Source organism: Symphalangus syndactylus, chromosome 4, assembly GCF_028878055.3.
Source record: "Symphalangus syndactylus isolate Jambi chromosome 4, NHGRI_mSymSyn1-v2.1_pri, whole genome shotgun sequence".
Lineage (NCBI taxonomy): Eukaryota > Metazoa > Chordata > Mammalia > Primates > Hylobatidae > Symphalangus > Symphalangus syndactylus.
In genome coordinates this window covers 138,394,378-138,419,519 of record NC_072426.2, presented here as the reverse complement: position 1 = coordinate 138,419,519, position 25,142 = coordinate 138,394,378, and the positions used below count along the sequence as shown (strand labels likewise).

General features: G+C 45.6%; 1 protein-coding gene across 3 annotated transcripts in view; it reads left to right on the top strand.

Annotated features, from left to right (window-relative positions):
- Positions 1-14,921: 14,921 nt before the first annotated feature.
- TMEM192 (transmembrane protein 192) overlaps positions 14,922-25,142 on the top strand; it is a 32,457-nt gene continuing 22,236 nt past the window's right edge. The window contains exon 1 of one of the 3 annotated variants that reach the window (XM_055273915.2): positions 14,922-15,071. In XM_055273915.2, the coding sequence (XP_055129890.2) occupies positions 15,045-15,071 (27 nt within the window). In that variant the 5' untranslated portion in view covers positions 14,922-15,044. Of the gene's footprint in view, positions 15,072-15,129; positions 15,664-25,142 lie in introns of those variants that run through there. The other 2 variants (XM_063638356.1, XM_063638355.1) reach the window with 2 other exon arrangements.

Below are 25,142 nucleotides of genomic sequence, written 5' to 3'. Positions count from 1 at the left end.
TCTATCTAAAAAATAAAAAAATTAAAAAATACCAAGTGTCAGGCACATGGTCTATGGGGTGGATTTTTGTCTTTTTATTTTGTTTTATTTTATTTTCTTTGGCTTCTTTCCAATGACATGTAGAGAGACATCTTAATCTTTTAAATATATATTCTATTTATATTTTTGGTTACTTATATCTCAAAGAAATTTTTCTACTAACTTCCCAAAGCATTCTTCTTTTTCAAAGTATTTTTAATTGTAAAATAATGTACCTATTCTAGAAAAATACCTCTCCATATGCACCAAGAGGGGTAAGTGTATACAAGGAAGGAAGTAAAAGTGCATTCATTTATAGCATTTATTGTAATATCAAGTGGCTGAGCAGCCTAAATATCCATTATTTGAGGACTGATTTAACTATAGTATTCATAATTTAATCACTATTCAACAGTTTTAAAAAATGAGGTGGCTCTATATACATTAGCAAAAAACCAGCTCTACAATATAGGAAAAAATAAGGTTGGGCATGGTGGCTCATGCCCATAATCCTAGCACTTTGGGAGGTTGAGACAGGAAGATCCCTTGAGCCCAGAAGTTGGAGATCAGCCTGGAAAACTTGGTGAAACCTTGGTGCACTCCTGTAGTCTCAGCGACTCAGGAGGCTGAGGTGGGAGGACTGTTTGAGCCTGGCAGCTTAAGGCTACAGTGAGCCAAGATCATGCCACTGAACTCCAGCCTGGGTGACAGAGCAAGCCCTTGTCTTAAAAAATATATATATATATATACATGTATATATGTGTGTGTGTGTGTGTGTGTGTGTGTACAAAAACAGCTATGATATAATTTTATTCATGAAAAAACGTATGTGTAATAGAAAAATCAAATATTTTAACATGAAACTATATGCTATAAAAGTATATAGAAAAAAGTCTGGAGGAATACACACACCAAACTGCTTACTGTGTAATCATGATTTATGTGTATAATTAAAATTTTTAAAATAAAGTTTGAAAAGTCACACATGGTAACAATCTCAGAGTGCAGAAAAATTTAAACTGGAATGAAAATATTTTTCTACATTTTCAGTCCTACTCAGTAGAGATAACCTTTAATGGTTTTTACATATTCTTGCAGAAAATTTTCACAAGTATACAAAAGCAAATATATATAATTACAAATTAATTTTTTAACTTAGCTATATCTTTTTGCAGCACATATAAATCACCGGATATAAATCTATTCCTGTGTTTTCTGTTGTTTTTGTTGTTGTTAAGACAAAGTCTCATTCTGCCGCCCAGCTGGAGTGCAATGGCACGATCTTGACTCATTACAGCCTCTGCCTCCAGGGTTCAAGTGATTCTCATGCCTCAGCCTCCCAAGTAGCTGGGATTACAGGTGTGTGCCACCATGCCCAGGTAGTTTTTGTATTTTTAGTAGAGATGGGGTTTCACCATATTAGTCAGGCTGGTTTCGAACTCCTGACCTCAGGTGATCCACACACCTCGGCCTCCCAAAGTGTTAGGATTACAGGCGTGAGCCACTGCGCCTGGCCTATTCCTGGTTTTTTTTTTTTTAATTCCTATGCTCTTTAATGACAAGCTTCATTGTTACTATATATACATGTAGCTCTAAAATATACATATGAATTATATATAATATTATATATAATTATATAATATATATTATATAGTATGTAACTTTTTGAGACAGGATCTTACTCTGTCACTCAGGCTGGAGTGCAGTGGTGTAATCATAGCTTATTAGTTTCCATCTGCTGGACTCAAGCAATCCTCCCACTTCAGCCTCCTGAGTAGCTGGGACTACAGGTATGTACCACCATGCCTGGCTAATTTAAAAATATTTTTTGTAGATAAATACCTTTTTATAAATTTTTTATTTTGTGATGAGGGTCTATGTTGACCAGGCTGGTCTTGAACTCCTGGCCTCAAGTGATCCTCCTGCCTCTGAAAATGCTGGGATTACAGGTGTGAGGCTCTGTGCCTGGCCTTTTAATTTTAATTAAGTCCAATTTACTTATTTTTTTTTTTTTGGTCTGTTCTTTTGGTGTCATATTTAAGAAACTATTGCCAAATCCAAGGTCATGCAGATTTGTCCTTATATTTTCTGCTAACAGCTTTACAGTTTTAGCTCTTAAATTTAGATATCTAATCCAGTTTGACTCCTTTTTGTATAAAGTATAAGGATAGGGTCCACCCCTTGGCGGCTCCAGGTGCGGCTGTGGGACCTCGGACCGCGGCGGGGCCAGGGCCGGGGCCGCGGCCGGGACACCATGGCCGAGTCCCAGCTGAACTGCCTGGACGAGGCGCACGTGAACGAGAAGGTTACCTAGGCGGAGGCCGCCTTCTACTACTCGAGCAGCGGCGAGCCGCGCTGGAGGCGCCAATGGGCGGCGGCGAACAGGCCTACCGCGAGCCGCTCAAGGAGGAGCAGCTGCGGGACTTCCTCTCCAGCCCGGAGCGCCAGGCCCTGCGGGCCGCCTGGAGCCCCTACGAGGACGCCGTCCCCGCCGCCAACGCCCAGAGCAAGAGCAAGGCCAAGGCCCCCGCGCCGGCGCCTGCTGAGTTGGGCGAGTCCCTGGCCTACTGGCCCGACCGTTCTGACACCGAGGTGCCTCCTCTGGGCCTGGGCTGGACGGACACTGGTTTCTACCGCGGCGTGAGCCGGGTCGCGCTCTTCACCCACCCCCACAAGGACGAGAAGGCGCCGCACCTCAAGCAGTTGGTAAGGCAGATGATCCAACAGGCCCAGAAGGCTGGAGTGAAGCTGCATGGCTCGGCTCGCTGTAGACTCCCTGCCTCGGACTCCCGTGATTCTCCTGCCTCGGCCTGCCGGGTGGCTGGGATTGCGGGCGCACACCACCACGCCTGGCTGGTTTTGGTATTTTTGGTGGAGGCGGGGTTTCGCCATGTTGGCCAGGCTGGTCTCCAACTCCTGGCCTCAAGTGGTCTACCCGCTTCGGCCTCCCGAGGTGCTGGGACTGCAGACGGAGTCTCGCTCACTCCGTGCTCGGTGTTGCCCCGGCTGGAGTGCGGTGGCGTGGTCTCCGCTCGCTGCAGCCTCTGCCTCCCAGCCGCCTGCCTTGGCCTCCCAGGGTGCTAGGATTGCAGCCTCTGCCGGGCCGCCGCCCTGTCTGGGAGGTGGGGAGCGTCTCTGCCTGGCCGCCCATCGTCTGGGATATGAGGAGCGCCTCTGCCCGGCCGCCCAGTCTGGGAGGTGAGGAGAGCCTCTGCCCGGCCGCCCAGTCGGAGAGGTGAGGAGCGCCTCTGCCCAGCCGCCACCCCGTCTAGGAAGTGAGGGGCGTCTCTGCCCGCCTGCCCCGTCTGGGAAGTGAGGAGCGCCTCTGCCCGGCCGCCCCGTCTGGGATGTGAGGAGCGCCTCTGCCCGGCTGCCCATCATCTGGGAAGTGAGGTTTGCCTCTGCCTGGCCGCCCCGTCTGTGATCTAAGGAGCGCCTTTGCCCAGCCGCCCATCATCTGGGATGTGAGGAGCGCCTCTGCCTGGCCGCCACCCCGTCTGGGAAGTGAGGAGCGCCTCTGCCCGGCTGCCCCGTCTGGGAAGTGAGTGCCTCTGCCCAGCTACCCTGTCTGGGAAGTGAGGAGTGCCTCTGCCCGGCCGCCCCGTCTGGGAAGAAGTGAGGAGCGTCTCTGCCCAGCCACCCCATCTGGGAAGAAGTGAGGAGCGGCTCTGCCCGGCCACCCCGTCTGGGAAGAAGCGAGGAGTGCCTCTGCCCGGCCGCCCCATCTGGGAAGTGAGGAGTGCCTCTGCCCGGCCGCCCCGTCTGGGAAGTAAGGAGTGCCTCTGCCCAGCCGCTCATTGTCTGGGATGTGAGGAGCGCCTCTGCCCGGCCACCCCATCTGGGAAGTGATGAGCGCCTCTGCCCGGCCGCCCATGGTCTGGGATGTGAGGAGCGCCTCTGTCCGGCCGCCCCATCTGGGAAGTGAGGAGCACCTCTGCCGGCCGCCCCGTCTGGGAAGTGAGGAGCGCCTCTGCCCTGCCGCCCCGTCTGGGAAGTGAGTGCCTCTGCCCGGCCGCCCCGTCTGGGAAGTGAGGAGCGCCTCTGCCCGGCCACCCCGTCTGGGAAGTGAGGAGCGCCTCTGCCCGGCCGCCCTGTTTGAGAAGTGAGGAGTGCCTCTGCCCGGCCACCCCGTCTGTGATGTGGGGAGTGCCTCTGCCCGGCCGCCCCGTCTGGGAGGTCTACCATGGAGGCCAGACACAGTGTGGGGGCTGGACGTGGTGGCTCATGCCTGTAGTCCCAGCACTCTGGGAGGCCAAGGCGGGTTGATCACTTGAGGCTAGGAGTTCGAGACCAGCTTGGCCAACATGGCGAAACATATGAAAAATACAACAAACCAACCAACCAACCCAGCAACAACAAAACAGGTCTACCCTGGAGTCATACTCTAACTTTTTCTATTTTCCTCCCTTTCTGATCCTTTATTCCACTTTCTTTTTCTTCCTCTTCCTTCTCCTCCTTCTTTGTCAAAGACATAGAGGATTGAGTTATTATCATTGATCCATACAAAGTCCCTCTCTCATTTATTTTCTTTCATTCCCACCCCCCCATTTCTATTCCCGGTCTTCCCATGTGCAACCTTCCTAATATGTTTGATATGCATCTTTTTGTTTGTATGTATTTTTAGAAAATGTTTATTGTTTTATGTGCAAAAAAAGAAAAAAATTAATAAAAAAAAAGAAAAAATAAATAAAATGCCCCTTAGTAGAAAAAAAAAAAAGGATAGGGTCCAACTTCATTCTTTTGCCTGTGAATCTCCAGTTTTATCAGCACCATTTCTTTTTTTCTTTTTCTTTTTCCTTTCTTTTCCTTTCCTGTCCTTTCCTTTCCTCTCTTTCTTTCTCTCTTTCTTTATTTCTTCTTTTCTTTTTTTCTTTTTTTGATGGATTCTCGCTCTGTTGCCCAGGCTGGAGTGCAGTGGTGTGATCTCAGCTAACTGCAGCCTCCATCTCCTGGGTTCAAGCAATTCTCGTGCCTCAGCCTCCTGAGTAGCTGGGACTACAGGCATGCACCACCATGCCCAGCTAATTTTTGTATATATTTTTTAGTAGAGATGGGGTTTCACTATGTTGGCCAGGCTGGTCTCGAACTCCTGACCTCAGGTGATCCACCTGCCTTGGCTTCTCAAAGTGCTGGGATTACAGTCATGAGCCACCATGCCCAGTCCTACTTCGTGAAGATTATTCTTTCTCCATTGAATGATCTTTGTATCCTTGTTGAAAATCAATTGACCACAGATGAGTGGTTTTATTTCTGTGATTGGTTTTATTGTTCTATATGTCTATCTACACCAGTACCGTACTGTTTTGCTTACTGTAGCTTTGTAGTACGTTTTGAAATCAGGAAGTAGGAGTCGGAATTCCAAGTTTTCTGTTGATTATATATCCTGAAACTTTTCCGAATTGATTTATTAGCTGTAATAGTTTTTTCATGAATTATTTCAGGTTTTTTATTTTCTTAATTTTTAATTTTTATATTTTTGAAAAGGAGTCTCTCTCTATTGTCCAGGTTGGAGTGCAGTGAACAATCTTGGCTTACTGCATCCTCCGCCTCTGCCTCCTGGATTCAAACAATTCTCGTGCCTCAGCCTGCTGAGCAGCTAGAATTACAGGCATGCACCACCATATCTCGCTGATTTTTGTATTTTTAGTAGAGACAGGGTTATGCCATGTTGCCCAGACTGGTTTCAAATTCCTGGCCTCAAGCAATCCACCCTCCTCAGCCTCTCAAAATGCTGGGATTACAGGTGTGAGCCAATGTGCCCAGCCAGAGTTTTTTAGATTTAACATTATGTCTTCTATGAACAGAAATAGTTTCACATCTTCCTTTCTATTTTGTTTCCTCTGGTCCTTGATGTAGAACTTTCTTTTTAATTTGAATACCATTTATTTCTTTTTCTTGCTTAATTTGTTTGGCTCTGTAAACTTTCATAGCATATATTTGCCTATGAAAATAGTTGGGTTTTGCATTATATTTGTATTCTTTTTTCATGGATAAAATTATAGCATAGCTATTATTTTGCAACCTGCTTTTGTAACATATTATATTAAAGGCCTATTTATTTTGCCAATGTATGTAGATCTACCTTATTTTTCAAATGGTTGAATAGTCTTCTAAGTTTAGATATCATAGTTTTTTTATTCATTCCTTAAATAATGGATATTTATGTTGCTTTTAGTTATTTGTCATTTGTATTTTAACTTTATGTTTTCTTTTTTCTTATGCAAAAGTTTCAAACTTTTTATGTAGTAAAATTTCTTGAACCTTTTTCTTTATTGTTTTGTATTGGGGTAATGCATGGAAAGTATTGTAAGACCACATTAAAATATTTTTTCTAGAAATTCTGTTGATTTGATTTCTTCTTTTTTTCTTTTCTTTTTTTTTTTTTTTTTGAGATGGAATCTCGCTCTGTCGCCCAGGCTGGAGTGCAGTGGTGCAATCTCGGCTCACTGCAAGCTCTGCCTCCCGGGTTCATGCCATTCTCCTGCCTCAGCCTCTCCGAGTAGCTGGGACTACAGGTGCCCGCCACCACGCCAGGCTAATTTTTTGTATTTTTAGTAGAGACGGGGTTTCACTGTGGTCTCGATCTCCTGACCTTGTGATCCGCCCGCCTCAGCCTCCCAAAGTGCTGGGATTACAAGCGTGAACCACCGCGCCCAGCCTTTTTTTTTTTTTTTTTTTTTAGAGACAGGGTCTTGCTCTGTCACCCAGGCTGGAGTGCAGTAGTGCAATCATTGCTGACTGCAGCCTTGAACTCCAGGGCTCCAGTGATCCTCCTGCCTCAGCCTCCCAAGTGCTGGGATTGCAAGCATGAGCCATCACAGCCAACTGCATATTTTTTATGTTTTAGTCTGAATCATTAGTAATTAATTTTGGTTTAAGAAATGAGGAGTAGGCCGGGCGCGATGGCTCACGCCTGTAATTCCAGCATTTTGGGAGGCCGAGGCGGGCGGATCACGAGGTCAGGAGATCGAGACCATCCTGGCTAACATGGTGAAACCCCGTCTCTACTAAAAAATACAAAAAAATTAGCCGGGCGAGGTGGCGGGCGCCTGTAGTCCCAGCTACGCAGGAGGCTGAGGCAGGAGAATGGCGTGAACCCCGGGGGATGGAGACTGCAGTGAGCCGAGATAGTGCCACTGCACTCCAGCCTGGGTGAAAGAGCGAGACTCCTTCTCAAAAAAAAAAAAAAGAAATGAGGAGTAGGCTGGGTGCGATGGCTCATGCCTGTAATCCCAGCATTTTGGGAGGCCAAGGTGGGCGGATCACTTGAGGTTAGGAGTTTGAGACCAGCCTGGCCAACATTGTGAAACCCATCTCTACTAAAAATACAAAAATTAGCCAGGCGTGATGGTGTGCAGCTGTAATCCCAGCTACTCTGGAGGCTGAGGCAGGAGAATCGGTTGAATCCGGGAGGCGGAGGTTGCAGTGAGCCAAGATTGCACTACTGCACTCCAGTCTGGGTGACAAAGCGAGACTCTGTCTCAAAAAAAAAGAAAAAGAAAAAAAAAGAAATGGGGAGTGATTCAGCTTTATTTTCTTCCAAGTGGCTGGTGGGTTTTCTCAACATCATTATCAAATTATCCATCAGGCAGGGCACGGTGGCTCACACCTGTAATCCCAGCCCTTTGGGAGACCGAGGCAGGCAGATCACCTAAGGTCAGGTTTGAGGTCAGCCTGGCCATCATGGTGAAACCCTATCTCTACTAAAAATACAAAAAAATTAGTTGGGCATGGTGGCAGGTGCCCATAGTCCCAGCGACTTGGAAGGATGAGGCAGGAGAATCACTTGAACCTGGCAGGTGGAGGTTGTAGTGAGACGAGATCCTGCCACTGCACTCCAGCAACAAAGTGAGACTCCATCTCAAAATAAATAAATAAATAAATAATCCATCAACTGGGGATTACTTTTAAAAGAAATATAAAAGTCAAGTTGGAAAGGAACTAGGCCCCTTTGAATCCTAGAAGGGTTATACAAAGACTCAGACTCAGGAGAGTGAGCTTCCTGAAAGAGGGTAAAGCCTTGTATAGTTTGGAACTGAATCAGAGCCAGATTAGGGAGCTACTGCTCAGCTCAGTGTGGAGAATCAAAATAATTATTTTATAAGTTATTTGGGGATACCTTCAAATATTCTTTTAGACCTCAACACACAGAATTATGAATTGTAAAAGAAAAGTTTTACTTCTTAACTGTCTAGATCTTAATTAAAAGAGATATCACTACAAAGCACTTAAAGCCCCATCTTCTGATTATTTCTGAAATAAGGAGGTCCTCCCATGAGAATGCTGCCGACTGTTTGGACTGGATGCCTAAGCCTGGTACTTGGCATTAAAGAAGAATCAGGAGTGAGTGGAGATTAGACAAGGTCAGCTCTATAGTCACTAAGTAGTAGCCTTGAGTTTCATGAAGGTTACAAAATTGATTTTCACCCTTTCGGTGTGTGTTTTCTAAAACCTTTCAGGGAAATTGTGGTTTTGGTCTGAAACTTCACATATTTGGTGTCTATCCAAACATAAATTACTTTTGGGATTTTTAGCAAACTTTTTTTCTGCTCCTGAATGAGTCAGTGAAACAAACAAACAAAACTCTGCCTTCAAAAATAAGTGTGTTTTTAAATGCCAGGATTTGAGATCATAAGAACTTTAGGAGAAAACAAACAATAATGAGAGGGCAAGTACTGGATATCAAGCCTGAAACTTTACAAGCCCTGAGACCTCTAACAGAGTCCATTATCACTCAAATGTGAAATGTTTGGTTACAACTGGACTCTATTTGTGGTAGAGGTGCTTTGAAAGATACACACATTTATGAAACAAATAAATGGAAACTGGAATGCTTCCAATTGCTTACAATATACTTAAATTTCTTTCTAGAAAAAAGTACATAAACTAAATATAATTTGATACACTAAAATAACTATTGACCTCCTTTTTTTGTCTGTTCATTGAAAGGGAATTTTTCAATGGCATCTCTCTAAGTACCTAAGAGAGATTTAGCTACAAAACATTATCTAAAGCAGAATTTTGGATATCTTCATTTCTGACAGTGGTATAGGGCAGCCTAAGAGAATTGTAGAGATATTTAGCTACAATCAACTTGTTCTAAAATTTTATTTAAAAGGCAAGTTAAGGAAAAAAAAAAAGTATGGGAGGTGGTGAATACACTAATTAGCTTGATTCAATCATTCTGCAATGTATCCATATACCAAAACATCATGCTGAACATCATAAATATATATAACTTCTATTTATTGATTAAAAATAAATTTAGGCTGAGTACAGTGGCTCATGCCTATAATCCCAGCACTTTGGGAGACTGAGGTGGGAGGACTGCTTGAGCCCAGGAGATCAAGACCAGCCTTGGCAACATAGTGAGACCCCATCTTTATTCAATAAATAAATAAATAAATCCATTCAAAAGCAGATTAAAATCAATATTAGTAAAGAGATCCTTCTTTAAAATTAACAAAAATATCAATTAAGTACCTATTGTTTGTATGACATGTTACGTTATGCTAGGCTGAATAATAGAAGTCATAGTGAATAAAGGACAGATTTTGATGTTGAAAAAAATCAATGAGATATTATTAACATTTTAATATTTGTGATCAGGAATGAGCATGGTGCCTGGAACAATGCTGATGGTGACAACACTTACAGGAAAGATGGGGCTTCAGTCCAGAATCTTCTAATGGTGAACTGTTTGGTAGCATAGAGGTGGAAAGGTGTGATACCTTTCCTCCCCATCACAGGGTCATGGCTGACACTCCTATAACAAAAGCCAGATTAACAAGAGAAAAGCATAACAGATTTATTTATTTATTTATTTATTTAAGATGGAGTCTCGCTCTGTCGCCCAGGCTGGAGTGCAGTGGCGCGATCTCGGCTCACTGCAACCTCTGCCTCCTGGGTTCAAGCAATTCTGCCTCAGCCTCCTGTGTAGCTGGGATTACAGGTGATCTAATGACAATACACTGCGTAGGGATAAGAATTTACAAGCATCTACTTTAATGCTTAGTACCAGGGTCAGCAAGGCCTGTTTGTTCAAAAGTCATAGAGAAACTTTGCTTTCGAGGCCTGCCAATGTGTCCTTCACTTCAAGTACTCAGCGTACAAATGCACTATACTTGTGATATTATCCTCTTCTTTTTGTTGTTGTTGTTGTTGTTGAGAAGGGTCTTGCTCTGTCACCCAGGCTGGAGTGCAGTGGCATGATCTCGGCTCACTGCAACCTCTGCCTCCCAGGTTCAAGCAATTCTCATGTCTCAGCCTCCTGAGTGGCTGAAACTACAGGCACGCACCACCACACCTGGTTAATTTTTGTATTTTTGATAGAGACGGGGTTTCACCATTTTGGCCAGGCTAGTTGCATTTTTAAACTTTTAAATCTGAAAAGAGTCTTGCTCTGTTGCCCAGGCTGGAGTGCAGTGGTGCAATCTCCACTCCTGGGTTCAAACCATTCTCCTGCCTCAGCCTCCCAAGTAGCTGGGATTACAGGCGCATGCCACCATGCCTGGCTAATTTTTGTATTTTTAGTAGAAATGGGGTTTCGTCATGTTGGCCAGGCTGGTCTCGAAATCTTGATGTCAGGTGATTCGCCCGCCTTGGCACCCCAAAGTGCTGGGATTACAGGCGTGAGCCACTGCGCCTAGCCGATATTATCTTCTGAGCCCCAACACTAGGAAAACAGCTTCTCTCCTCCTTTCCTTACTCCTCATAAGTAAATAAATGCAAGAATCTTCACCAAAAGATCTTTAGTCATACAAAAATGAAGTGTCAGATACTTTATAAATATAACTTATTTACACGGCTATGCTTATATAAATTGCCTTAACAGTCATTAGAGCATTATATGGGCTGAGATTTTAATACTATTTCCCTGTGCGGACTAAGTTTTAATTCCTGTATATTATCTATGCCTGAAGTACTATACAAATACATTGCAGGGAGGGGTACATTTTGGACAGAGTTCCACAGAATCCCATTCCTGCACCTAAACCATTGTTTCTGCATATATTGCCTGAGAAAGAATATGGATGACTTTTAGTGGCAATTATATACTTTCCTTTAACTTTTCACCTGGACACAGTAAACATGAAATAGCACCTATTCTTGCAAGACAAGGTCTAAACCAAATGGTAAGACAAGATGGATCTTATTCCCCTTCTTCCTTCTGTAGAGTCACCCACGATTTTTCAGAGAACATCCTTTTCTCCCACTCATCATTTTTCCCGGTAGTCAAGGTCTCCTACTGAATTGCACCTCTCCCTCTGACAACCTCACTCTCCAGCTCCACCAGTCTCCTTCTATTAAACCTTGTAAAGTTCAGAATTCTATTTCCTGATACCATTTCTTTCTTCTGGTTTATACCAGGTAATCACAGATTATTCCTACCCTAAAGTGTAAGCAAGCTCTTTAGCCTATCTTTTCCCTTTTGACTTTATTTTAAAAAATTTTCAAACTGCAGAAGAAAAAAATTGCTGGCCGGGAGTGGTGGCTCATGCCTGTAATCCCAGCACTTTTGAAGGTAGAGGTGGGCAGATCACTTGAGGTCAGGAGTTTGAGACCAGCCTGGCCAACATGGTGGAACCTCGCCTTTACTAAAAATACGAAAATTAGCCAGGTGTGGTGGCGGGTGCCTGCAATCCCAGCTACTCCAGAGGCTGAGGCAGGAGAATTGCTTGAACCTGGGAGGTGGAGGTTGCAGTGAGCTGAGACCATGCCACTGCACTCCAGCCTGGGCCACAAAGCAAGACTCTGTCTCAAAAGAAAAAAAAATGCTGAACTACTTGCATAATGTATTTTTAATACATTATTAAAACAATGGGTCTGGCATGGTGGCTCTTGCCTGTAATCCCAGCACTTTGGGAAGCCAAGGCAGGAGAATCACTTGAGACCAAGAGTTCAAGACCAGCCTATAGTGAGACCCTGTCTTTACAAACAAAAAACAAACAAAAATGATTACGTATATTAATAATGCCTTAATAAATCTGATTTAGACAAAAAATGACTAACATTTGCTTAGTGCTTTGTAGAGACAACACTGTATAAAGAGCATTACATGCATTATTTTATTTAATGGAAAATCTCTGGCTGGGCACAGTGGCTCATGCCTGTAATCCCAGCACTTTGGGAGGCCAAGGTGGGCAGATCACTTGAGGTCAGGAGTTCAAGACCAGCCTGGCCAACATGGTGAAACCCTGTCTCTACTAAAAATACAAAAATTAGCTAGGCATGGTGGCAGGTGCCTGTAATCCCAGCTACTTGAGAGGCTGAGGCAGGAGAATGACTTGAATCCAGGAGGCAGAGGTTGCAGTGAGCCGAGATCACGTCATTGCACACTAGCCTGAGCGACAAGAGTGAAACTCCATCTCAAAACAAAACAAAACAAAAGGAAAGAAAATTTCTGTAAAAGGGGGACTAAAAGTTCCCCACTTCAGCCTCCCAAGTAGCTGCTACTACAGGTGCACGTCACCACATCTAGCTAATGTTCTAATCTTTTGTAGAGACAGAGACTCACCATGTTGCCCAGGCTAGTCCCGTACTCCAGGCACCAAACAATCCTCCTGCCTTGGCCTCCCAACATGCTAAGGGCCATAGGCATGAGCCACCTTGCCCAGTCAGCTCCTAAGAACTTAAGCAAAGTGCCCAATATCACATGCTTAGTAAGATGCAGAATTCAAACCTCCATGACTAATTCTAGAGCCCTGGTCTTAACCAGTGTGCTTTTCCTGTGAAAGTACGTCTTGGCCAGGTGCAGTGGCTCACGCCTGTAGTTCCCATACTTTGGGAGATTGAGGTGGGAGGGTGGCTTGAGACCAGGAGTTTTGAGACCAGCATGGGCAACATAACAAAGTCCCATCTTTACAAAAAGAAAATCTTAAAAATTAGCCTGGCATGGTTGTGTGAACATATAGTCCCAGATGCTTGGGAGGCGGAAGAGGGAGGATTGTTTGAGCCCAGGAGGTTGAGGCTGCAGTAAGCTATGATAGCGCCCCTGTACTCCAGCCTGGGTAACAGAGTGAGATCCTGTCTCAAAAACAACAACAGAGAAGCATGTCTTGACATAATAATGAAACGAAATGTGTGAACCTTGATTGGATTCTGGTTAGTGAAAAAGAAAAAGCAGCAGCTGGGCCAGGCACAGTGGTGCATGCCTGTTATCCAAGCTACTTGGGAGGCTGAGGTGGGAGGATTGCTTGAACTCAGGAGTGGGAATCCAGCCTGGGCAACATAGCAAGACTCCATCCCAAAAACAACAAAACAAAATAAAACAAAAAAAAGCAGCTAAAAAAGACGTTTTGGAACTTAGAAAATTTTTGCCATAGATTGGTTATTAGTAAACATGGAATTACTATTAGTTGTAATATTGATATTGTGGTTATGAAAGAAAATATAAAATATCCTTATTTTAGGCAACAAAGTATCTAGGAATGAAGCTTCATATTGTCTTCAATTTACTTTCAAGTGGTTCAGTTAAAAAATGTGTATGAACACACATACCCACACACAGAGCAACCATGACAAAAAATGAACAACTAATGAATCAAGTGTGAGGGATACATGGATGTTCACTGTATTAATCTTTCAACATTTCTGTAGACTTGAAAATTTTCAAAATAAAATGCAGAGAAGAAAGTTTGCATGTCTAGAAAAGGCTTGTGATAAATAATTCGTAGAATCTCAGGATTACGAGACCAGTCTGGGCAACACAGTGAGACCTTGTCTCTACGAGAAAAAAAAAGAAAAAGAAAAAAGATCACGTGGAGTCTTACACCATCTCTTCCTTCACTAACATTTGAGTAGTTTTATCTCACACATCCTAAACTGGATCACACTATACTCAGTGTACAAATAAGCATTAAAATGTATGAAAGTGGGCAAGACGCGGTGGCTAAACTTGTAATCCCAGCACTTTGGGAGGCCGAGGCGGGCGAGTCACCTGACCTCAGGAGTTCCAGACCAGCCTGGCCAACATAGCTAAATCCTCTCTCTCTAAAAATACAAAAATAGCCAGGCGTGGTGGCACGTGCCTGTAATCCTAGCTACTCAGGGGGCTGAGGCAGGAGAATGGCTTGAACCCGGGAGCCGAGATTGCACCACTGCATTCCAGCCTGGGCGACACAGTGAGACTCCGTCTCTGCCGCCCCACCAAAAAAATGTATGAGTGTATACATTCTAATTGATATCAAAGTTCTCTCCGGGAGCTGGTAACAGAAAATTTCTTTCCTTGTTTGCTTACATTTTTACAATCATGAACTTTTTAGAAAATGTCATTGAAGTTTTCTCTTTTTGAAATTCAATTTTTAAAAGAAACAAGGGCCCAGTGGCTCACGCCTGTAATCTCAGTACTTTGAGAGGCTGAGGTGGGAGAACTGGCCAAGAGGCCAAGAGTTCGAGGCTGCAGTGAGCCGTGGTCGTGCTAGGGCACTCCAGCATGGGCGACAGAGCGAGACTCTGTCTTAATAAACAAACGCCGTAAGCATTCCGAACTGCTTTGTTTCCCACTGGAGAAATCTGTAAATATGTCATGGAAATTGGAATCTTTATTCTGCTCCTGTCCCTCTGCTGGTGGAGTAGGATTTTACCGCTGGTTCTACCTAGGCATAGAGCTGTGTCTGCAAACAACTAGGCAAGACCGAAAAAAGTTAATGTTCTTAAAATATGCAAGTGGAGCCCGAAAATAGTTAAATTCTTGGACTAGGAAGGCATCCTTTAATGCTCAAGTCTCTGGGTAAGAGCGCACCGTACGGCTGCGGCCAGAAGCCTCAGGAACCGAGGTGATTCAGGCGGTAGCCACCGCCCACAGTCCAGGTCTTCTGGGCCGGCACGCCCCTCCCACCATCTCAGCCAATCGGAGCTAAGGGGGCGGGGATCGGGCCAGCCGGAGGCGGGGCGAACGCAGGAGGGGGTGTGTCTGGGGAGGGGCCTGGCAGGTCCCAGAAGGTGGCGAGTTTCGCGGCCAGAGGCTTACCAGGTCCAGGTGGAGAGGTCGGGCTGGCCGGGGCTTCGGCCTCCGGCGTCAGGAAATGGCGGCGGGGGGCAGGATGGAGGACGTGAGTGCATGGAGGCGGCGGGCGGTTGGCCCCGGAATCCCCTTTTTCTTGTGCCGGGGCGCACGGGGCGGAGACTCAGAGAGGGAAGCCGCCCTTGGCGACTGCGGCCGCGGCCGAAGGGGGCGCCGCCTGTACCGGGGAGGCCTGGGCGCGGGGCTATGGGAGGGCGCCAGGCGGCCGTGGGATCCGCGACACGTTGGCTCCGGGCTAGTTTTCCCAGTGGAGGCTGGGGTGGGCTCTTGGGCGGTGGGCGTACGGCCCCCGGGGGTCCCAGGCTGGCGCCCAGCTCACGTGCGGAATATGGCTTTGATCCCGGAACTGGCAGCTTCACGTGATGCGCGCCTGGCCTGACAGCCCTTCCTCCCCGCGAGTCTCCGGGAGCTGGGCCGTTGGGTTCCGCTCGGACGTCCCAGGGGCACAGGGGGCGAATCTCCCTTCCTAGTGAGGTCCCTTGCCTTGGCTCTAGAGGCTGCGGACTTGGAGTGACAGCGACGCTTGGGCCGGGCGCCAGCGTCCCGCAGACCTGTCGCTATCATCGCCTGGAAACCCACACGAGAGAAAAAGTATCATGTGCTGTTTTGAATCTAGCATGGTAGGAATGCAAAGGTTTTTAAATCTTTGATAGATTCAAACCAGATTACCAAAAAATACCAGTGGTCTAGTTTACAGCGTGTATAGTACAGAATGGTAGCATAATTACAAAAATCTTATTTCTTTGCTTCAGTATCGTAAGGTGTTTTTAGGGGAAACATGTATGTATGCTGAGAATTAACTGGATTTTCCATTGGAAAGTAATAAAATTTTTTGCTTTTGAGAAATGCAAAGTTGACAGTTCCATTAAAGCACTAATTTGGGTTAATAAATTAGTGGGAATATTACTGTGATCCTATCACTGAATGAACTGCATCAGGAAAAGGAAGAGAAACATGAAACAGTTCCAGCATTATGGTAGCTTAGATTCTTGTGCAGTGACCATAGTTAAATAATCTTGATGAAATAAAGACCAAACAATTTCTAATGAAACTAAAATGTTCTATTTTTTCCAGTTGAGAAAATGGAAAATTAACTGTAAGACCTGTAAGTAGATTTGAGACTCATGTATATTTAAAGCAAAATTCATTGTTTCTCAGTTTTTAAGGCTGAGCTTCATGAGCTGACAATGTATGGAAAAAAACGAATATGTAAGAGGAAAATGAGAGACTCTTAGAAAAACACATGCAGTAAGTGCTTCTTGGTTGATGCTAAGCGGCTCTAGCGTTCTTGGATCTGTAGCTTTTAGCTTTAGGATGCATATAGTACTAGAAATCTGCTTCCTCAAACACTGGAGACTGAGGATGGTCTGAGAGGCTCATGCCTGTAATTCCAGCACTTTGGGAGGCCGCGGCAGGCAGATCACCTGAGGTCAGGAGTTTGAGACCAGCCTGGCCAACATGGCAAAACCCCGTCTCCACTAAAAATACAAAAATTAGCCAGGTGGGGTGGTGGGGGCCTGTAATCCCAGATACTGGGGAGGCAGGAGAATTGCTTGAACCCAGAAGGCAGAGGTTGTAGTGAGCCAAGATCGCATCACTGCACTCCAGCCGGGGCAACAGAGCGACAGAGCGAGACTCCGTCTCAAAAATAAAAATAAATAAAAATTAATTAGAGATTAATGTTTTGCTACCAACCACATATTGGAGTCACTTTAGATCTGAGTAAGTTGCCTGCTTTTGGTATTTTGTAGACATGATTTCTAGCCTTCAGGAAAAAGCTAAAAATTTTGGACCATGCCTTAGTTACAGACACTTAAATGAATTGAGTCAAAGACTTTGTGTTAGTAAGGATTCGTTGTTTGCAGGCAGTGAAACCGACTCTGGCTAATTTAAGAAAAGGATTTATTTGAAAGGCTATAGGGTGAGTATATGCCAAGGCCTCTGAAAGGACCCAAACAAGGACATCTCAAGGCATTGAAGTGACAGGAGTCTTTTCAGGGTCTATCCTGGAATGAATCTGCCTAAACCATGATCTTCTTTTTCTGTGATGGAGTTTCACCCATGTTGCCCAGGTTGGAGAGCAATGGTGTGATCTCAGCTCACTGCAGCCTCCGCCTCCTGGGTTCAAGTGATTCTCCTGCCTCAGCCTCCCAAGTAGCTGGGATTACAAGCATGCACCACCACACGTGGCTAATTTTGTATTTTTAGTAGAGACGGGGTTTCTCCATTTTGATCAGGCTGGTCTCAGGTGATCCGCCTGCCTTGGCCTCCCAAAGTGCTGGGATTACAGGCGTGAGCCACCGTGCCCGGCCTCATGATCTTTCTTTTACTGCTCATGGAAAAAGTTGGGTTCACCCAACTGTTTTTTGTTCCATGACCACTCCTAGACCAGAGGAGGAGGAAGGATATTGAAGGATGTTTCCACTAAGACTTAATGCAGAAGTAGACAGTGTGTCCTCAAAGGAAATAGAGTTATTGTCACAGAAGAGGGAAGAGATACCATGTGGGCAAAAACAACAGACATCTTCTACAGGTGGTAATGTAGTTAATAATGGAAATGAAAAAATCATTTGGATTCAGGAGTCCTCTTCCCCTCACCCTTCACTTGCAGACGGTGAGTTAATAGAATGACTGGGTGCTGTTTGTATGGTTATGCTGCATATTTCCTATAGGACTCATTGGAAAGTAAATACTCCTAAGTGACATAGAGAAGAACCATATTATAGTCCCCAATTCCTTCAGTGTAGTTAGGAAAAACAAAAGATACACCCATGAAAAGGAAAACAATAGAAGGCAGTGTAAGAAATATTCCAAGTGAATATTATGGGCAATAAGTTTTATAGGAGTTTAAAGCAGAATGAAAACACTTAACAAGGCCAGTTTTATAGAGAACATAAACTTGGTTAGGACCTTGAAAGATGCATAGAATTCTGAAAAAGGTAGGAGAGGATATTTGTAGGGCTCTATAGAAAGCTCATTTAGATGAGAGAAGAAGGTGCATGAAAGTGACATAGTAGGAGATAAAGTAGATTATTGTCTTATAGTGAAGGTTTCAATGCTAGCTTTGTTTAAATGTCCCAGGTCTGGCCAGGTGCGGTGGCTCACACCTGTAATCCCAGCACTTTGGGAGGCTGAGGCAGGCGGATCACCTGAGGTCAGGAGTTTGAGACCAGCCTGGCCAACATGGCGAAACCCGGTATCTACTAAAAATACAAAAATTACCCAGGCATAGTGGCACGTGCCTGTAATCCCAGCCTGTCGGGAGGCTGAGGCAGGAGAATTGCTTGAACCTGGGAGGCAGAGGTAGCAGTGAGCCAAGATCACACCATTGCACTCCAGCCTGGGCAACAAAAGCGAAATTCTGTCTCAAAAGTAAATAAATAAATAAATAAATATTTCCCAGGTCTGAAGCATACAAGAAGTTGAGCAGTCTTTCATTCTCTCAACACGCATATTGAACACCTTAGCACCTGCTATGTATCAAGTGTTAAAAACACAAAGGACATAATATAAAAGAGTCTCTGCCCTTGTAAAGCACATTTTATTCTGACAATTTCAATGCCATGTGCTTAGCATGGTAGGTTATAATACAGATGTAAGAGAGTTCAGTAGGGACTTCCATTCCCAGCCAACATGGAGTAACTGGGAATAGATTTACCATTCTGCCTGAAACAAGCAAGAAACTAGATACAACACTTTGTGAGATACCGGACATCAGACAACGAAGGGTAGCAATCTCAGATATGGGAAACATGCCGTGAACCCTATCACTGCGCTGGCTTACTGCCTTGAAAGAGTGTGCCGGCTGTGACAAGGAAGGGGAAGCCAGGCAGAGCCCAGTGGACTTCTGAGTTGAGGAGATGGAGTTGAGGGTCTAGGAGATCGAGGTAACTAGAGTTCACAAGACAGAGCACCCAGAGAGGAGAGAGCTACAAAGAGGGAGAACTCTGAAGATCTGCAGGGGGAGCCCCCCGGCCCTGCCCCCACCAGGCATCCAGTAGAGTGCTAATCAGGGCATGAGGAAGCCCTTGGAGGCCTCATAAAGAACCACCTAAAAGGATTGGAAGGAACAGTTTCTCCATACAGGGCCAAGAATACTGCCTATTTTGCCCACGAGCCAGATATAACCCTCATAATTCACAGAGCGTGTAGGTAGAGTACTCAGAAAGGTCTTGCCTCAGTAGTGGAGTATAATTAGCCTTAGATGAAGCCCACCTAATTTCTTAACAGCAAGACTGTTTCCAAGTAACTTCACTGCACTCCAGAACAAAGTTCACGAATATAGGAATACAGAAAATGGCCGGTTGTGGTGGCTCACGCCTGCAATCCCAGCACTTTGGGAGGCCGAGGCGAGCGGATCACGAGGTGAGGAGATCGAGATCATCCTGGCTAACATGGTGAAACCCCGTCTCTACTAAAAATACAAAAAAGTAGCCGGGTGTGGTGGCGGGTGCCTGTAGTCCCAGCAACTCGGGAGGCTGAGGCAGGAGAATGGCTTGAACCTGGGAGGCAGAGCTTGCAATGAGCCGAGATCGCACCACTGCACTCCAGTCTGGGCGACAGAGCAAGATGCCGTCTCCAGAAAAAAAAAAAAAAAAAAAAAGGAATACAGAAAATGTCCAGCATCCACAGAAGTAAAATTTGCAATATCTGGCATCCAATAAAAAATGACAAGGCACGCCAAGAGGCAGGAAAGTGTGAGCTGTACTGAGTCCACTGAAACTGATTCAGACATGACATATGCTAGAAATAGCATGCGGACATTAAACATTATTATAAATGTCTTCTATAGCCGGGCGCGGTGGCTCACGCCTGTAATCCTAGCACTTTGGGAGGCCAAGGCAGGCGGATCACGAGGTCAGGAGATCAAGACCATCCTGGCTAACATGATGAAACCCCATCTCTACTAAAAGTACAAAAAATTAGCCTGGCGTGGTGGCGGGCGCCTGTAGTCCCAGCTACGTGGGCGGCTGAGGCAGGAGAATGGCGTGAACCCGGGGGGAGGAGTCTGCAGTGAGCCGAGATGGTGCCACTGCACTCCAGCCTGGGTGAAAGAGCGAAACTCCGTCTCAAAAAAAAAAAAAAAAAAATGTCTTCTATATATTTAGAAGTTAAATAGAGACATGGAAGAGACATAGTAGACCCAGCTCAAACTTGTATAGATGAAAACTACAGTGTCAGATTAAGAGTGCAGTAGGGGCCGGGCGCGGTGGCTCACGCTTGTAATCCCAGCACTTTGGGAGGCCGAGGCGGGCGGATCACGAGGTCAGGAGATCGAGACCACGGTGAAACCCCGTCTCTACTAAAAAATACAAAAAATTAGCCGGGCGCGGTGGCGGGCGTCTGTAGTCCCAGCTACTCGGAGGCTGAGGCAGGAGAATGGCGTGAACCTGGGAGGCGGAGCTTGCAGTGAGCCGAGATTGCGCCACTGCACTCCAGCCCGGGCGACAGAGCGAGACTCTGTCTCAAAAAAAAAAAAAAAAAAAAAAGAGTGCAGTAGGAACGTTGCTGGGGCTGGGAATGCTAAAAAGGCATCACAGAGAAGGTGGTTTTGCTGGGACAAGCATTTGACAGGTGGGGAAGAATAAGTAGAGCTGGTGTAGACATGGAAAGTGTTTCATGAAAGATGGGTATCATAAGCAGACAGCACCAAGAGGGAGGGAAATGGTGAGAGGCAAATCCTTGGCCAGGCGAGGTGGCTCATGCCTCTAATCCCAGCACTTTGGGAGGCCAAGGCGGGTGGATTGCTTGAGTTCAAGAGTTCAAGACCAGCCTGGGCAACATGGTGAAATCCCGTCTCTACTAAAAATACAAAAATTAGCCGAGCATAATGGTCCCAGCTACTCGTGAGGCTGAGGTAGGAGGATCTCTTGAGCCTGGAGAGGGAGGCACAGAGGCTGCAGTGAGCCGAGATCGTGCCACTGTTCTCCAGCCTAGGTGACAGAGTGAGTTAAAAAAAAAAAAAGGTTGGGCACAGTGGCTGACACCTGTAATCCCAGCACTTTGGGAGGCCGAGGAGGGTGGATCACTTGAGGTCAGGAGTTTGAGACTAGCATGGCCAACATGGTGAAACCCCATCTCTATTAAAAATACAAAAACTAGCTGGACAAGGTGTCGGGCTCTTCTAATTCCAGCTACTTGGGAGGCTGAGGGAGGAGAATTGTTTGAACCCAGGAGGCGGAGGTTGCAGTGAGCTGAGATCATGCCGTTGCACTCCAGCCTGGGGGGCAGAGCAAGACTCTGTCTCAAAAAAAAGAAAAAAAAAAAAAGAGAGAGAAAAAAAATCCTGAGAAGTAACTTGGGGGCAGATTGTAAAGCGATAGACTAAGAATTTGGACTTTGTCCTGAGGATTTGGGGATTGTATTAGGATTATCCAGAGGGACAGAACCAATAGGATATATGTATATATAAAAAGGGGGTTTATTAGGGAGAATTAGCTCACAAGATTACACAGTGAAGTCCCGTGATAGGCCACCTGCAAGCTGGAGAAAGGGAAGGCGGTAGTGGCTCAGTCCAAGTCCAAAAGCCTCAAAACCAGGGCAGCCAACAGCACAGCCTTCAGTCAGCAGCCGAAGGTCTGAGAGCCCCAGGGAAGCTGCTGGTGCAGGTTTCAGAGTCCAAAGGCCAACGAATCTGGAGTCTGATGTCCAAAGGCAGGAAGAAAGGAAGCAAGCATCTGACGCAGGAAAGAGAGAGCCAGAAAACTCAGCAAGCTGCATATACCCCTATTCTGTGCTTTGTTCTGGCTGCATTGGCAACTGACTGGATGGTGCTCACCCATATTGAGGGTGGGTCTTCCTCTCCCAGTCCACTGACTCAAATGTTCTGCTCCTCACAGACAATACTTTACCGTCCATTTGACACCTGATATTGACCATCACAGGGAGCTACCCAAAGTTTTTGAGGAGAGAAACATGAATGTTTGTCTTGGAAGAATTGTGACAGCAGTGAAAGAGATTGCCAAAACCAGGAGACTGGAAGCTTCTAGTAAAAAGCCATGAGAAATGGGAGGGCCTGGACTAAGCGAGAATAGAGAGGAAATAACAGGTTTAGGAGTTAGAATGGTAATGATTTTTTCTCTTTTTATCATGCCCCAGCACTGAGTGGATAGAATGGTAATGATTATAGGGGTAGTGTCTTTGGTTGGGTTGCTATAATAAAATACAAATGGAGTAATTTACAAATAGAAATGTATTGCCCACAGTTCTAGAGGACAGAAGTCCAAGATTAAGGCAGCCACGGATTCAGGAAACCCAAGATCAAGGTACCAAGAGCCCTGGGGAGGGGTTGCTCTCTGCTTCAAAGATGGAGCCTTCTTGCTGCATCCTCATGTGGTGAAAGGTGGAAGGGAGCTCATTCAAGCCTCTTTTATAAGGGCACTGATCTCATTTATGAGGGGGGAACCCTCATGGCTTAATTACTTCCCAAAGGAAAGCAAGGAACTATTGGGGGACACCAACATTTAGACCATAGCAGGGTGCAAGTCAAAAGTAAGAGTTAATAAAAAGGCCAAGCGTGGTGGCTCACACCTGTAATCCTAGCACATTGGAAGTCCACTTGGGAAGATTGCTTGAGGCTAAGAGTTCAAAACCAACCTGGCCAACATAGTGAGACCCTGTTGATTTTTATTTTAAAATTTAAAAAATATTAAAACGAGAAGAGTTAATAAAGAAATAATAGTTGCTAATACTTATTGGCTAATACTTATTGAGTGTTCTCTGTGTGTCAGGCAGTGTTATGAGGACTTGCGTGTGTAGTGACTCATTTAGTATTCCTGACAGAGCTACGAAGTAGGTGCTATTATTAGTCTCCTTTTTAGATGTGGAAACTGAGGCATGAGAGGTGAAGTAACTTGCTCTCAGCTAGAAAGCAATAGGACTTGTGCTTGAATCCAGGCAGTTTGCCCTTAGGAGCCTGCCCTTAACCACAGCTCTTACTGCCTTTCGTCACAGTTGATCCTCCGTATGTCCCGATAATCTCTTCTGATTAGCTCAGGTCTTTGATGATGCCCATAATTGAGTTAGAAAATACTGCAGAAACAGGTTTGGGGCACTCATTCATTCATCTAGCAAATGTTTGCTGAGTGACAACCATGAGATAGTGTTGAGTGCTGGGATTACAAAGACAAGAGGTGTAAAGTTAATGGGTCCAATGACGTCTAGTGGGGAAGAGACAAGAGACCATCACAGGATAGTTTGATAGAAGAGGCAAGCACAAAATGCTTTGAAAAACATGGAGGGTGGCACCATCCAGATTAGGGGTATCCAGAAAGGCCATGTGGTGGGAATTGCACCTTCTGAGCATGAAAGAATGCACAGACATTAGCTAAAGGAAGAGCAGATCTCAAGGCTCCAACATCTGCTGACTGAGAATGAGCTAGAGGCAGAGGGGTCTTGAAGAGAACAGGAGTAATCCGAATCGTACCATGAGTTATGGTAAACCAAACAGGAAGCAATCTAGGCATTGAATAAAAGAGTTGGCCAGGCGCAGTGGCTCATGCCTGTAATCCCAGCACTTTGGGAGGCCGAGGCAGGCGGATCACCTGAGGTCGGGAGTTCGAGACCAGTTTGGCTAACGTGGCAAAACCCCATCTCTACTAAAAATACAAAAATTAGCTGGGCATGATGGCGCGTGCCTTTAATCCTAGCTACTCAGGAGGCTGAGACAGGAGAATCGCTTGAACCCAGGAGGCAGAAGTTGCAAAGAGCCGAGATCGAGCCACTGCACTCCAGCCTGGGTGACAGAGCAAGACTCCATCTCAAAAACAAACAAACAAAACAACAACAACAAAAACAGTTGCAGAGCAGTGTTGAATACCTGCTACTGGAAATTGAGGAGCCCACTCCAGAGCTAGGTTACACCCCAGATTACTGTCCTTATCTTTGTAATCTTAGGACTCAACAGCCATCCCTTAAATCATTTGTCCTACTCCCTACTTCTTCCAAAATAAAGAGCTCTCATTCTGTGTAGCCATATCCTATTCATGAATCCTTCATTTCCGTCTCATTGTAGTGCAATTAGCTGACCTAAATTTTTTGGCATTGTCTTCTGTGCTTTTCATTTGCTGACTTATTAACCATATTGCTTCCCATGAACCATATTCTTTTTTTCTTTTTTTTAACATGTGATGAGAACACTTAAGATCTATACTCTTAGCAAATTAAAAGTATATACAATGCAATATATATCCATATTTTTGAGACGAAGTCTCGCTCTGTCGCCCAGGCTGGAGTGCAGTGGCGCGATCTTGGCTCACTGCAACCTCCGCCTCCCAGGTCCAAGCGATTCTCTTCTTCTGCCTCAGCCTCCCAAGTAGCTGGAATTACAGCTTGCGGCCAAGAGTTTAAGACTAGCCTGGGGCTGGGCGCTGTGACTGATGCCTGTAATCCCACCACTTTGGGAGGCCGAGGTGGGTGGATCACCTGAGGTCAGGAGTTTGAGACCAGCATGGCCAACATAGTGAAACCTTGCCTCTACTAAAAATACAAAAATTAGCTGGATGTGTGCCGGGCGTGGTGGCTGACGCCTGTAATCCCAGCACTTGGGGAGGCCAAGGCAGGCAGATCACCTGAGGTCGGGAGTTCGCGACCAGCCTGACCAACATAGAGAAACCCCGTCTCTACTAAAAATTAAAAATTAGCCGGGTGTGGTGGCGCATGCCTGTAATCCCAGCTACCCAGGAGGCTGAGGCAGGAGAATCGCTTGAACCCGGGAGGTGGAGGTTTCGGCAAGCCAAAGTTGTGCCACTGCACTCCAGCCTGGGCAACAAGAGCGAAACTCTGTCTCAAAAAAAAAAAAACGAAAACAATTAGCTGGGTGTGGTGGTGCACACCTGTAGTCCCAGCTACTCAGGAGGCTGAGTCAGGAGAATTGCTCGAACCTGGGAGGCAGAGGTTGCAGTGAGCCAAGATTGCACCACTGCACTCCAGCCTGGGCAACAGAGTGAGACTCTGTCTCAAAAACAAAAAACAAAACACAAACAAACAAGACCAGCCTGGGCAACATAGCGAGACTGTGTCACTACAATTTTTAAAAAATTAATTAAATTTAAAAAATTGGATTCAGGTAGGGAATGTGTTCTCTTGCCTTTAATTTGTA